At 46.1% G+C, this 15,742-nt stretch overlaps 1 protein-coding gene across 1 annotated transcript in view; it reads right to left on the minus strand.

The window, feature by feature from the left end:
- Nucleotides 1–5,225: 5,225 nt before the first annotated feature.
- Nucleotides 5,226–15,742, minus strand: part of LIMD1 (LIM domains containing 1) — an 88,437-nt gene continuing 77,920 nt past the window's right edge. The window contains exons 5-8 of the mRNA XM_003256969.4: nt 12,428–12,558; nt 11,740–11,791; nt 10,844–10,912; nt 5,226–8,394 (exon numbers count right to left, since the gene is read on the minus strand). Coding sequence (XP_003257017.2) covers nt 8,257–8,394; nt 10,844–10,912; nt 11,740–11,791; nt 12,428–12,558 — 390 coding nt within the window. The 3' untranslated portion in view covers nt 5,226–8,256. The remainder of the gene's footprint in view (nt 8,395–10,843; nt 10,913–11,739; nt 11,792–12,427; nt 12,559–15,742) is intronic.

Raw genomic sequence — 15,742 nt, forward strand, 5'->3', positions numbered from 1 at the left:
TGGGAACCATAAACCAAGGCCTTTGTGACATTCAGTGAGACTGAAAACCAGAAAATAATCTGGCAGAAACATCCATTCTTCTGGGGTTTCTAAAAGCCAAACAAGCCAAAATCAGATTCCAAGGAAACCAATGTTCAGGATAAGGAACCAGCCAATGATGGGTAATATAAATTCATATCTTTAGCCAAGTTTTTCCTATAGTAAAATTGTTACATAAATATAACTTTTTACAAAATCTGCCAGAGGCCTTCCAATGGAGACAGTCCAAGCTGCAGATGAAGCTTTTTGGCACATCCAAATAATCTCTACAACCTACTTTTAGGGCCAGCTCCCACTTATAGACCTTTTAATATAGTAGTTAAAAAAATTTAGGCAGATAGTGAGGGTACAGGAGTCCTTGGTAAGGCTTTTAATAAAAAGCAGCCCCCCAAACCATTTCTTTTCCAACAGAAAGCAGCCTGAAAAGTCAAGCTGCAAGCATAAATAAGCAAGCTAGAAGCTTGCATAGATAAATGCCGGCAGCTGCACCTGGAAGCCAGGTGCATCCAATATGGAAGATTTCGCCTCCCTTCTGTTTGTTGCCATGTGTGCAGGTGTCAAGGCTCTGGCCAAGTAAAAAACCCTATCTGCTTAATAAAAGATCAAGGTGGAATGGCCAGTTTCTTCGAGGGCTACGCAAATGACACACCTGGTCAAACCAATCCCTTGGGCTCTATGTAAATCAAGTACCACCTCTTCAAACCCCTCCTCTATATATCAGACTGCTTCCCACCAGGAATGGGGAGATCCATTCGGAGTCCTCCTCCCTCTGCACGGGGGAGCTGTTCTCTTTTTTCTGCCTGTTAAACTTTCTGCTCCTTAACCCACCCACGTGTGTCCGTGTCATTAATTTTCTTGGCACCAAACAACAAACGTCAGGTATTTCCCCAAACAACGAAGCCGATTCACTTTGACCCATTTTGTATGTCACGGAGTCTGGCTTCCTGCCGAGTTTTAAAATTGGATGTCCCCTCACTTTCACTCCGTCACAGGCTTGCTGTGGACCAAGTCTCATGGGTAACACAGGGCCCAGAACCGCCTGTCCTTGAGAGCTAGGATTAGTTGGAGGGACATGTATGTGACCAAGTGGTGGCAGTCCCTGAGGCTGCCTTACACACCTGGACGTATCCACATAGCCAGGGATTCTCCTAGAAGTGTCACACATCTAGGGCTGTCGCCTACCTGAGAACTTCTAACCAGATCTCTCTGACCATAACCCACAGGGTATGACCTACTCTGTTTTTTTACACCTAGAGTACAAGGTCTCAATCATGTTTGTGTAGGAAGCATTTGTTTTCAATCCAGGGAAAAATGCAAACCCCACTTTCAGGGATTCTTGAAGAAAAGGCACCCAATAACCTAGGAATATTCTTTGATTTCCTCTCAAAAAACGTTCGTTGTAGTCTGCGGTAGGCTGACTAACGCTCCTCCTGTTACCGGTGGAGGGTGTCCAGGTTCTTGGCATCTTGAATAAAGAAATGGACAAAACGCACAAAGCAAGGAAAGAATGAAGCAACAAAATAGATTTATTGAAAAACGAAAGTACACCCCACAGGGTGGGAGCAGCTCAAGAGCCCGGTCACAGAATTTTCTGGCGTTTAAATACCCTCTAGAGGTTTCCCATTGGTTACTTGGTGTACACCCTATGTAAATGAAGCAGAGGTCCATGATCAGTCTGATTGGTTGTGGGAGGGGACCAATCAGAGGCTGAAGCAAAGTTACAAAGTTACACCAACCTATACAAACATCTGACTGGTTGTGTAAAGCGACCAATCAGAGGCTGAAGGTACAAAGTTATACTCCTATGCAAATGAAGACTTGGCCCAAGACCAGTCTGATTGGTTGTGGGAGGGGATCAATTAGAGGTACTCGCAATTTTTCACCTGCCGTGCAGAAAAGGGGCCGGGGGTGGGGAGGTTGCAAAGGGAGTAGTCTCTGGTCCTTCTGTTACTTGAGCGTGGAAAGTTGGGGTTTTCCTTTTGACTTAGTTCTAGGAAGTCTGCCTGAATTGGCCTTAGGAGGCCAATTCCATGCCTCCAGACCCTATCTCCTGCTTCCCTCCCCTTCAGAGATGTCCCTGTCCTCTTCACCAGAACCTGTGAATATCTTATTCTGCAAGGTAAAAGGGGCTTTGCAGATGTTATTAAGAATCGCAAAATGGGAGATTATTCTGGATTATCTGGATGGGCATAATCACAAGCGTCCTTACAAGGAGGCAGGGGGGGTCAGAGAGGAGGTGTGACAATAGAAGCAGCCAGAATGATGCAGCCACAAGCCAAGGAAAGGGCAGTCCCCTATAGTGCCTCTGAAAGCAATTTGCTTCTGCCGACAACCTTAACTTTGGCTCGTGTCCAGGATGACAGAATGATATATTTGTGTTGTTTTAAGCCACTGAGGTTGTGGTAATTTGTTAGAGTGGCCATAGGAACCAATACAGACTTCAACAGAGCAGCAGTGAGCTTCTCCTCACAGCCTCCTGTGGCTTTTTGACTATGTAGCTTTGATGAAGAAGTATACTGATGGACAAGTTACTGCCTCCCATCAACCAGAGTAGTAGAGTGGTCAAGATAGCGCCCTCTGGATGAGATGGCCTAGGATGGAGTACTTACTGTTTATTTCACCCTTTTGTGTCTCAGTTGTCTTGTCTATCAAATGAGGGATGATAAAGAACATACAGTCCTTGGAATAACATCTGCTATGTGGTGAGCACATGGGAAATGTCAGCTATTACAGCTGCTACTGCTTCATCACAGCACTTAGAACCAGACCAGATACCCCACTGCCCTGTCCCACGTGGCCCAATGCCCGAGGCTGACTCTTAGGACTATGCCATCTCCTCCCAATCCCTGGTGCCAGGATGCCTTGCTGGTAGCTGGAAAGTGGCCATGGCGGGAATATTTACATCATAGATATCAGCAAACACTCCATATCAGGGCTTTTTAATTTTTTGCCCCAGAGGGCTGGTTTGCCAGCACACCACAACCCCAGACCACCTTTTACCCTGATTGCATCTTCACTCCTTATACCATCAAGGTCTTAAGCAAATAGCAGCCCATGTTGGCAAAATCAGACTAGCCATTCTCTCATCACTTAAAAAGAAAAAAAAAACTTTTATTCTGGTGTAAGGTGCTATGACTATCAGTATCCTCACTCCCAGCTTTCCCGTGTCCTTGGCACGTCAGACCTGGTGGCCACAAGGACTAAACTGGAGTCTAGAACAAACTCTTTCCCCACCCCAAAGATTCTAACCACACACGTGGCCCCATCACTCTACAAGTCCTGTCTTCCTGCATGTGGCTGTTTCAAACCTGAAGGATCACTCGCCTTGAGGATTCTTTGGTCATAACCTCAGAAGAAAAAAAACAGTAACATTCACAAAAGAGACAAAGTGACCTTACAAGTCACTGCATCAGGACCTTACAAGTCACTGCATCAGGACCTTACAAGTCTCAATCTTAAAGGTCCAGTAAAAGAAACTGCTGATTCTTGGGATATGATTCTCCAAGGCCTCTCACATTTTTATACATCTGGTAAGAATAGGCACCAATTGCCAGGTTCCAGACTTGTATTTTCAAGGATGTTTATCTAGTGAACAGTCTTGGATGACAGAGATAGTGTCTGTCTCTGGAGCAAAAGTCAGGCAGGCTTACTGCCCATTATCAAATACCAGGGTCCCCTAAGCATGGGGGTTCCTCTTGTAATGCAGCCCACTGCGTGTGCAGGTCTCACCTGGCCCTCTTCGTGGGGCCTGGGGCTCAGGGAACCAGTGCAAATGCTGATAATCTGGCCACTGCTGTTGCTATAATAAACTGTCCTTTGTCTCTGACCTATGAGTCTCATAACTTCTGCCAGTATCCATGAACCCATGTGGTGTGCTCACTTTATTAGCCTGAAAGTAGGGTAAAATCTCATACCCTTCACAGGTTTGATACCTATGTGGTACTTTTAAGAATCCAGAGCTGTAAAAGGAGACAAAGTCCAGGTAGCAAAAAACAGTTTGCTGACTCCACACACAGAAAAGACCCAGGAAATACAATGTTCAAGGAGCACTTTAATAGTCAACAAATTGATGCAGTTTTGTCACAATACTTTGCATAATTTTATAGTAACAGTAAAATTCTGAATGACTTTATAGTAAAAGACACAGAGGAAAATAATTTCCCTGTACAATGAAATTTCCATACACTATATGGCGATTTCCCACATCTGTCAAGTTTTGGCTCAGAATAAAAGATAGCTAATATATTTCACTCTTTTTTCTGTTACTTTTTTTTTTCTTTTTTGAGACAGAGTTTCGCTGTGTTGCCCAGGTCGGGGTGCAAAGGCACCATCTCGGCTCACTGCAACCTCTGCCTCCCAGGTTCAAGCGATTCTCCTGCCTCAGCCTCTTAAGTAGCTGGGATTACAGGCGTGCGCCACCATACCCAGCTAATTTTGTATTTTTAGTAGAGACAGTGTTTCACCATGTTGGTCAGCCTGGTCTCCAACTCCTGACCTTAAGTGATCCACTCGCCTCAGCCTCTCAAAGTGCTGGGATTACAGGCATGAGCCACTGTGCCTGGCTTTTTCTGTTACCTTTAAAAGTTACTTCACATAGTAAAGAAATTAGGACTGATTCTTGGCATAAAGGAGGGTACAAAAAAAATTGTGCCAGGTACAGTGGCTAATGGCCGTAATCCCAACACTTTGGGAGGCGGAAGTGGGCAGATCACTTGAGCCCAGGAGTTCCAGACCATCCTGGCAACATGGTGAAGCTCGTCTCTATTAAAAATACAAAAATTAGCCAGGCGTAGTCAGTCATACACACCTATGGTCCCAGCAACTCGGGAGGCTGAGGTGGGAGGATCACTTGAGCCCAGTAGGTGGAGGCTGCAGTGAGCTGAGATCACGCCACTGCACTCCAGCCTGGGCAACAGAGTGAGGCCCTGTCTCAAAAAAAAAAAAAAAGGAAAAGAAAAGAAAAAAAAAATTTGGTTTCCTGGCAGATAGAGTTTTAACAAGTGCATCGAGCAGTAATAATTTGTGGTCTTGTGCTCAATTCTCACACGTGATCTTTGCAAGGATCCCAGCAGCCATCACAGCTCTACTTTAACATGCATGGGACACAGCACAGAGCAGCAGCCTTGAAAGGACTGCAAAGAGGTGTGAATTCCAAACATTCTCTTAAGTCCTAACATTTCTGTTCTTCATTTTGTGTGACACAAGCCCACGGAAACAAGGCGATGACGGCGCTCGAGGGTGACCAGACCTCCTCAATCATTCCATCAGCCACCCAGGACTCAACAGCAGAACCTCAGAGGACTCAGCTGAAAGAGGTTTTCACTCGAGCACTAACCACAGAGAAATGGGAAGTGCCATCCTGCTGCCATACGCAGCTGATGGCTGGTTAGGACTAAATGCCCTTCTGTGGGGAGATGAACCAAGACGGCAGATGGGGGAATAACATCAGTGACAGAGAGATTACGAATGGATCCTTATATTGCAGATCAAACTGGGTTGTCTCTTCTCAAACCACCCAGGCAGTTTCTGAATGTCCCAAGATAGGGGTAGGAGAAAAGAAAAAAAAGACAAAACAGGAGACGGTGGGTAAGAAAACCTGAAAGGCACAATGAGACAAAGGCCTAAGATGGAGGCTGGCTTTGGGATCTGAAATCCGGCCACAATCCTCCTTGTTTTACCGAAAGTCCAAGAATTGTCAAAAAGAAAACCCAGAAGAGCTATTCATCCTAAATTTTAAAACCTTTTCTTCCTGGCCTACCAAGTCCTTGTGTTTTCTTTCTAGGTGCCCATAACTTACAACCCCACTACAGTTCTATTTGGCTAATAATTTACAGAACATTTAAAATACCAGGTAGGTGAACATCTCTTCATGGCTTTTGTGCAAGGTCCTGAAACGGAGAGAAAAACAACTGATTGGAGATTCCTATCCGGTGCCTTCTCCAGGGAAACTGACAACCAGAGAAAACTGTTGCTAGGATTTCTAGGACATCTGGAAATTCCTTTTTGTTCTTTCTCAACAATATAAAATGGTATGTTTGCAAACCTATCTGAATTACCTCAATCTAGGCCACTTTAAAAATTTCATTTAAAAATGTAATCACAGATTTTTAAACTAATTATCCAGTTTGCAAACAAATCCCAGCTACTTCTGGTCTTGAACATGGAGCAAAGGTGTGTCAGTAAGGCCAACGTTCTTAGGTTGACAGAGACAGGTTAACACATTGGCTGGCTTCATTTACCCCCGTGCCATGCCCCACACTGAGCTGGATGATTTGATGGGAAGAGAGGGTCCCCATCTCAGGGTTCACTTCCCCAGCCCTAGCATTCATGGGTTTTCAGGAGGCTCAGCCTGTGAAAAACAACCAATGATGATGCACACCCTGGCTGAAGTGACATCTGGCCAAAGGATTCCAACAGAATGAATTTCATCAACATGGAAAAGATAATCCATGGCACCAATTCTGTGCTTCTTACAGGCAATGGTTACCAAATGAGTCAAAACATGGCCTAGAAGTGGAGTCGGGTCCAATGAAAAGCCTGAGTTCACACGTGCTAGGGGCTCCGCTGACTGCCCTCTGCAGCCCAGCACCCAGTCCTCTTGCTCTGGGTGCAAGGTGAGGAGGCAGAGTGCACACACCGGCTCCCGTGTCCCTGGCCTGGCTGGCAATGGTAAAATGGGCTGCCTTTCTTTTGCAGCTTCTTCTAATCGAAATACCAAGGGGTACTGACCTCCAGCCTCAGGGATGTGACTTGCAGTGCAAATTTTACCTCTTCAGTGCAGAGAGTGGTCTTGAAATCTTGCCAGTGTGTGGCCCTCCCTCAGCTCCTACCACCCTGGGGAGCCAGGATGCTGAAATGCATAAGGCAAAAGCACTGAATCGGATCTATTCCCCGCTGACCTTTAGTTACAATCACTCTGCCCTGACCAGCTGGAGTTGGGCCTGTGTGAAGCCAGTGATTTCCAACACACTGAAGAAGGTATCTGAGTCCAGCGTGAAAGCCAAATTCCTCCTGAATCTGTGATTTAGTGAAGCTCTATCTGTGAGGTATTTTTTGTGTGTGGAAGACTGAAAGTGAAGGGAAACAACTAAAAAAATTAAACAGACAAAAGCAGTGTACCTTATACTGGTTTCTTCAAACATAATGCCTGTGCCAAGAATTGGGCAGGAGAGAAACCAACAAAATGAATATAATAACTTATCCTGAGGCACTCCCTCCCACGCTGGCTTAGAGATCTCGCACACACAAAAACTCTCCCTGTTTATAAGAAGCTGTCTCTCAGTATGCAGGCAGTTCTTCCCAAAAGCCCGTCATTAAATAAGCTAAAAACAGGTGCAAGCGATGTCCCTGCATGGGTTCCTGAGACTTGCCTTGCAGAAGCTGCCTTCCAAGTCACCAACTCTTGAGAACTCCAGAGAAAAACAGCGCAAACACGTGGGCAAAAGAAAAATCCTGGTGCCTGCACCAAGTTCTTCTCCCAAAGTATGTTTTACTGACATAGGGCAAATTTCTGTCGCGGCCTCAGCTGCCTTTAGGAGAGTAAGGATTTGAAGGGGCACAGAGAATGCTGTCAGTGTCTAAGGAGGAAACCCTGCCTCACTTATTTCAAATCTTGACTCTGGTTTTCTAAGCAAATTCGTCTTAGGATACAAAGCACACATTAGAGCTTCCTTCTTGCCTTAATGCAATTAAATTTGCAGCCATTCTGCAGAAGAACTGAAGCTCTCGGGTGAAAAGAAGCCTTAAATCATGCCATGATATATATGGGGGGAGGGAGCATTTGGGTATAGGTATTTTCCTGAAGGAAGAGAAAGGGTTGAATGTATTGGCAGCTGAGCTGTCCCTTCAAGGGGATATTGTGAAACAAGCTCAATAAAACCCTCTCCCTCTGAAGCATGAAATGTTCCCAGAGGGGACAGGAGGATTCCTTTGTTGCTATGATGTAACCTCAGGTCATGTGCTCGCACATGCTGGAGCATTTTCCTGAGTAACCTGAGGAAAATGTGGCAACAGAGAAAAGCACTTGGAAAATACACGAAGCAGGCAGGTAGTGTTCACCTCCCTGGTTAAAGGAAAGGCACCCCCTACATGCTCACAGGAACTCTCCCTCCTGCCCCTCCTCTTCCCCTACCCCACTTCCACCCCAGGGGCCACTGGAAGCAGCAGCAGCAACCCCGGCTCCTCATCCCCTGCCATGATGTCTGCAAGTGGCTCTGGCTAGAAGTGGTGCTGGTGAAGGGCTGTAGATGAGGGTCTCTTCTCCAGCCTCTTCACGTGGCAGGAGTGACAGAACAGGTGGTCCTCCAGCGGATAACAGCGATGGCCATCTTCATCATTGAGCTCCAGACCACAGTCCTGGGGGGAGGCAGACATGTCCAGGGGAAGCAAAACAAAACAGACTGCAAGACTGACCTGAAGGCCACAGTCCCCAAAATCAGCAGAGGGTGCTGTGTTTTTCTGTACAGGCAGGAAATGCTAGTGCAGAAACACAGCTCCTGCCCTGTGGAGGCCTGTCCAACACAGGAGACACAGCCACACAGCACTTGCTGTGAACCACTTAAAATGTGCTGTCAGTGTAAATGCAGATTCCCAAGACTTAGGACAAAAAGAGGATGTAAAAATATCTCATGGGAAAAAGGAATGAGATCATGTCCTTTGCGGGGACATGGATGAAGCTGAAGCCATCATTCTCAGCAAACTAACACAGGAACAGAAAACTAAACACCGCATGTTCTCACTCATAAGTGGGAGTTGAACAATGAGAACACATGGACACAGGGAGGGAAACATCACACACCGGGGCCTGTTGAGAGGTGGGGGTGAGGGGAGGGAACTTAGAGGACGGGACAATAGGTGCAGCAAACCACCATGGCACACATATAACATATACCTATGTAACAAATCTTCACACATATCCCTTTTTTTTTTTAGAAGAAATAAAATAAATTGTGGAGTTACAAAAAAAAAATCTCATGAGTAACTTTTTTTATATTGATTACATGTTCAAAATATAACATTTGGATTTTTTTTTTCTTTTTTGAGACAGTCTCCCTCTGTTTCCTAGGCTGGAGTGCAGTGGTGCAATCTCAGCTCACTGCAATATCTGCCTCCCCAGTTCAAGCAATTCTCCTGTCTCAGCCTCCCGAGTAGCTGGGATTATGCACGTGCCACCACATCTGGCTAATTTTTGTATTTTTAGTAGAGACAGCGTTTCACCACGTTGGCCAGGCTGGTCTTGAACTCCTGACCTCAAGTGATCTGCCCGCCTTGGCCTCCCAAAGTGCTGGGATTACAGGCATGAGCCACCACGCCCAGCGGGATTTTTTATTTTTTTAAGACAGGGTCTTGCTCTGTCACCCAGAGTAGAGTACAGTGACGCGATCCTAGCTTCCTAAGTAGCTGAGACTATAGGCACAGCGTGCCTGGCTAATTTTTGTATTTTTAGTAGAGACAGGGTCTCACCATGTTGCCCATGCTGTTCGCAAACTCCTGGGCGCAAGTGATCCCCCTGCCTCAGCCTTCCAAAATGCTAAGATTACAGGCATGGGCCCATGCCTGGCTGGATATTTTGAACTGAATAAAATCATTAATCTCACCTGTTTTTTTTAACATTTTAATTGTGGCTACCAGAAAACTTAAAATGATACATGACTTTAATTTGTGGCTCTCATACTTCTTTCTTTTTTTGGGATGGAGTCTTGCTCTGTCGCCCAGGCTGGAGTGCAGTAGCATGATCTCAGATCACTGCAACCTCTGCCTCCCAGGTTCAAGCAATTCTCCTGTCTCAGCTTCCCGAGTAGCTGAGACTACAGGCGTGTGCCACCACAACCACTAATTTTTGTATTTTTAGTAGAGATGGGTTTTTGCCATGTTGGCCAGGCTGGTCTCAAACTCCTGACCTCAAGTGATCTGCCGGCTTTGGCCTCCCAAAGTGCTGAGATTACAGGCATGAGCTATTGTGCCCGGCCCCTTATATTTCTTTTGGACAGCACTGGTCTAGAAAATGTGGAGAGGCCTGTTGAGCAAACGTCCTCACCTTTTTCTCCTGCAGTGACCTGGGGCACCTGGGGTCCCAGCAGCAATGATTCCCACCCATTTCTTCAATGTTGGCAGTGGGACAAGTCTATATGAGGGACACCCCCATTCCCTACCCACGAGGTCACCAAACGAATCTAATCTCCTTCCATGGGTGAATTCACTTAATTGTGGCTGAAATTCCATGGTCGCCCTTCACAAGGGCTGGTGAGGGGCGACCCCTAGCTTTCCTGACAGTCACCAGGTACTAGTGCTCCTTCATCCTGGGTTGGGACACAGGGCAGGAAGGGGCAGGCGGACCCCACACGCCTTCATACCACCAGCTGACATGCCTGTTTCCAAGAGGGGCTTCATGATTTCCAGGGCTCGGCTGAGAAAGGAGCTACAGGCAGATAGAACAGCCTGCAAGTTGGAGGGGAGGGAGTCCCTTCCCCAAATCGCACACCTGCCTGACAATGTGGCCCCCAGATAGGACCTGAAACCCATGCTCTCCACAACCCTCCTAGCTCTGCAGCTTCAGGGAAAGCAGCTCCAACAGTTACAGGACTTGACAGTTCTGAATATGCAGAAGAAAGACCTTTATACCTTGAGCATTTCCATCTTCTCCTACCTCCCCCAAGAACCAGCCTTCATTCCATTTCCTACAGAAGCTCTAGAGGGCTGACCCTTGCCAGAATCTTGTTGACTGCCTCTTGTCCCAGTCAACACAGGATGCTTTTCTCTTGGATGTCTACAATGGGCTTTGGGGGCTGGGTGGGGAGGGGCCTACCTCGCAGTGGTAACACTCCACGTGGTAGTCTCTGTCCATGGACACGACACGGATGGTCTCATCTGAACCCTGGGACCAAAAAAAGCAAGAACGCATAGGAGAGGCCTGTTAGGGGGGCTGTCGGGCTTGATGTACCACGGGGTGGGGAGGGAAGAGGGTTTTGGGGTAACAAGTAGGTGGCCTTGGGAGGAGAAGGTAAATCAGGAGTACTTGTTGGAAGAAGAATACATTTAAGCTGATGAGAGGGGGAGTGGGAGGGACAGGAGTCCTTCCTTCTAGAATGTCAGAGTTAACACTGAAAGAAAGACCTACATGGACACTTAGTTTAAAAAATGAAGAAAAGACAAGCCTTTCTGCTCATCTGCTAATCCAAGAATTAGTATCAAGTAAGGGAGTTTGACCTGGTTATGGGGACAAATCAGCACAAGAAGGGTACTGGGCTGGGGAAGCCAGTCAACAAGGAAGGGTGAGGACACGACTTATCTCAAAGGTGAAGTGGGTTTTTTTTTTTTTTGGAGACAAGGTCTTGCTCTGTTACCCGCTGGAATGCAGTAGCACCATCATAGCTCACTGCAGCCTCAAACTCTTGGGCTCAAGCAGCTAGGACTACAGGCACATGCCACGACGCTTGGCTAATTTTCAACAATTTTTTGTAGAGATGAGGTCTTACTGTGTTGCCCAGGCTGTTCTTAAATTCTAGCCTCAAGCAATTTTCCTGCCTGGGCCTCCTAAAGTGGTGGGGTTACAGGTGTGAGCCACTGCACCAGGCCAGAGTTGAGATTTTTTAAAAGGATACCTTAAAAGCTGTAAGGACAGGACATGGATCTTGTAAACGAGCCCAGGGAGATATTCATGTCTTCGAAGCCCCTGGCAGCATGTCTGGAGGGGCATCTTACCTCAGGTGGAAGGATGGGAAGCCCACAGGCTGCACACTTGGGGGCCAGCACCCTGCGGGGAGAAACAAAGCAGCAGGAAATGTTGCTTCTGGGAGCAAATTCCGGAGTCAGACTTGCACGTGGAATCCACATGGAGCCTTCCTCCATGCCGCCTCCTGCCCCTTGCTTTCCTCCCTCATAGAATGACTGGAACCTGGCTCACTTTGTGGAATATGCCTTAGTATTTGCTCCCCAGCTGCAATGAGGACATTGGCTGCCTCTCACTCTTCTGGGGACAGCACTAACCCATTTGTTTACACCTCTCATGGTGCCTAGCACAGGCCCAGGCAAACCAAGAGTGGTAGGAACCAGCACTGCAAAGGGGCCTTGTCAAGTTAGGTAACACTGAAGCCACAGGGCTTGGTGGATTCCTCCGGAGGCCTAGCCACAAATATGATTATTAGTTTTTTGTGGTCTGTTTTTTTTTTTTTTTTTTTCACTAAACATGATTCTTTAACCCATTCCTATCAACGCTGGCATCGACCAACCTCCCAAGGTCCCTGCTGTACCCCTCAAAGCCATTAAGCCTTTGCTGGACTGTGATCTAAGGGCGGCTGGCAAACACAGTTCTGTCGGTTTCCACCACTCACTCTGCTGAGATCAGCTTGGCCTACCCGAATGGATCCTGCCTGCTCCCATCCCTTCTTACTTGTGGTAATCTCGAACACAGTAGATCTTGTTCTCTGAGTCCACAGTGAAGGGTACCCCATCCAAACACTCATTACAGATGACACAGCGGAAACAGCCGGGGTGGTAGGACTTCCCCAGGGCTTGCAGGATCTGGAGGAGAGACCAAGACTCAGTGGGGATTATAGGGAAGGATGAGATGGTGGAAGGGGAGAGAAACACATCAGGCCTAAGGATTACAAGAGCAGTCACACACAGAGTACACTGACCCCCGAGTTTCACCTAGGAGAAGAGCAAGAGGTGATGGGGTGGGAAAGGCAAATCTGTTTAGATGAATACACAGAAGAGACCACACAGGAATCCTTTTCCTGCAGCCTCTCACAGGGTCTCTGAGCTGGGAGGGAAAGAGGGCTCCTTTCCAACCCTCACCCAGAACGGGAAACTCTTGCATGGTTCTTTAATAGAAAGAGATGGTAAGGAAGGGATGGGCCAATCCCAGGGCCAAAATCCACCATGAAGAAGTGGCAAACGATGCAAAGCAGGGCCACAGAAGGATCCATCCTTCCCAGATTTGGGAAGCAGCAAGTACTCGGAAAAATGAAATGAAATTCCATGTGGAAATAGCAGAGCTCAAAAGGAATCCCTTCGCTTCTGCCTCTTGGGTGCCCCCTTCTATGCAGCTTTCACTCTGGAGCATGATAATCTAGAATTTCTGACTCAACCCAATGACCTTAAATCCAAGTGTAATAAGTAAAGTTTCTCTGTTGTTGTTTTTAAACGCAATAGAGGGAAAGCCCCACAAACTTCTTCCTCTCAGTGTCATTTAATCTGGATCTCGATGGGATACCTGGAACTGCCAGAGCCAACCTGAAACCAGGACAGACCCAAGACATGGAGAGCAGGAAAACAGAAGAGATGGAAAGAACATCCTTGGTGAGGTCCATAAGTAACTGAATTAACTCATCATGGAACCGTGTACCTCCAAGCCTCTTTTTAGATGAGATAAAAATATCATTCCTATGAAGTCAGTGGTCCTCGAAGTGTGGCCCGCAGACCTTCAGCATTAGCATCACCTGAAAACTTGTTAATAATGCACATTGTTGGACCCCATCCCAGATTTCTTGAATCAGAAACTCTGGGGGTAAGGCCCAGCAGTTGGTATTTTAATAGGGTGATTCTGATATATTAAAGTTGAAGGATCATTGGTTTAACTAGAATTGAGTCTGGGTTTTTTCTATAATTTGCAGTTGAAAGCATCTTCACTGACTTAATAGGAGATTCATTTCTGCAATTACCTGCATCATGAAACTTAGCAAAAACAACTGAACTACAGAATCAACATGAGCAAGATCACACCAAAACATGCATCTGTAAAGAATGTACAGAACGGTCATCAGCATCCAGCAGTGGGGGCCCACAGAGAAAGCCTTCAAACAGGCTGAAGAAAGGGGATTTTGGATTTGGGGAAGCCTTGTCAGTACACTGTGAGACCCAGGGGTAAAGATATGCTGTGTTCCAGCTCCTTCCCCTGGAAGCCTCAGGCAGATAACTCTACACTGCATAAGCTCCAGCCAAGAAGGCAAGAGGAGGGTGTTGTGCTATTCCAGCTTTCCTCTGAATGCTCAGCTTTCAAGCTTCCTCATTCCCTCTTGGGTTTCACTAACCTTTGAGGGCCCTCTCAATCTGCAGTAAGGCAAAACAGGAAGAACAACTGGCTGGGCTTCCAAAACCCCATTTGGCAATTTGGACCTTGGAATGCATTTTCCCTAAGATGAATGCTGTCTTGGCAGAAAGAGATCCTTAAATTAATTTAATCCACATTGTGCCTAAAGTAAGATTGGAAAAAGATGCCATTTTGCTGCATTGTGACTAGCTGTAATACTTTTTTTATGTGAGACTATGCCTGGTTCTAACCTGCAAGCCCAGAATGTACCCTTCTATTAACAAACGGGTATACAGAGAGACAATTTACACAAAGAGTTAGACAGCTGGGGTTCTGTCTAGACATTCACTAAAAGTTTTCAAGTCCTAGAGAAGACCTGAAAGACTGAAGGTTCAACTTCATACTATCCCAAATGGTAGAGATCTCACATCAAGAGATGGAGAGTATTTCCCTCCCCCGCCTTGAATCAGAACTGGCTTTGTGACTTTCTTTAATTAACAGAAAGCAGAAGAAACAATGTTCTGAGATTTCTGAGTCAAAGGCTTAAGAAGACTGGTAGCTTCCACTTCCTATCTCTTGCTGTAAGGAAGTCTGAACTAGACTACTGAATGATTAGAGGCTACAGGGAGAGGGGCCTGGAGGGTGAGAGGTCATCTTGGATGTTCCAGTTCAACTGTGCTACCAGCTGAACAAAGTTAAGTAGGAGACCCCAGCCAATGCCATACAGAGCAGAAGAATTGGCCTGCTGAACCCTGACCTAAATCCTGACCCACAGCATGAAGCATGATGATAAATAAGAAATCACTGTTGTTTTAAACTACAAAGTTTTAGGGTGGTTTGTCATGCAGCAATAGATAAATGACATACCCTGAGGTTATCCAAAGAAGTCTTAGGATTACTAGAACTAAGAATAGGGTATAATCATACTCATAAATTCGGACCATGTTGACTTCATATGCAGTAGGTTTGTCAGAAGGACACTAAAAACAAAGGCAAATTCTGCTAAAGAAATAGAGCCCTACAGAGTCTAGAAGATACCTGGGAAGGAAAGGTAAGCATATGTAGCTTCTGCCTACCTTCCACTGCAAGCATGGGGGAAGGGCCACGTTTCCCAGGGAAGTCTTGGCTACTAATGAGGACATGGCTCTAACAGGGCTAAGACCTCTGCTGAGGTCTGTCAAAGCCTGGGAGATAGCAGATATTCATCACGAATAGGGAGGGCTCTGGGTCACTGATGTTTCATAAATATTAGCATATAACCAGCAGAAATGAGTGTTTATGTCCATCAAAGACATGTACAAGAGTGTTCACAGCAGCTTCATGCATAAATAGCAAAAAACTAGAAACCACCAAATCTCCATCAACATGAGATGGAGAAATAAATTGTGCTATATCCATACAACGGAATTCCACTTAGCAATACAAATCAATGAACTACCAATACAGGTAACAGCACGGATGAAGCTCAAAAACGTATGTAATAAGACCTGAAAGAGTCTATACTGTATGTTTCTATTTATATGAAGTTCCAAAACCAGCAAAATGAATTTCTGGCAAAAGAAGTTGGAATAATGATTGCCTTTGTGGGAGTGGGGTCTTGAGTGGGAAGAGACGAGAAGGAACTTTCTGGAGTTTGGGAAGTGTTCTACATCTTGATCTGGGTGGTGGTTACAG

Source organism: Nomascus leucogenys, chromosome 4 (assembly GCF_006542625.1).
Source record: "Nomascus leucogenys isolate Asia chromosome 4, Asia_NLE_v1, whole genome shotgun sequence".
NCBI classification, from domain to species: domain Eukaryota; kingdom Metazoa; phylum Chordata; class Mammalia; order Primates; family Hylobatidae; genus Nomascus; species Nomascus leucogenys.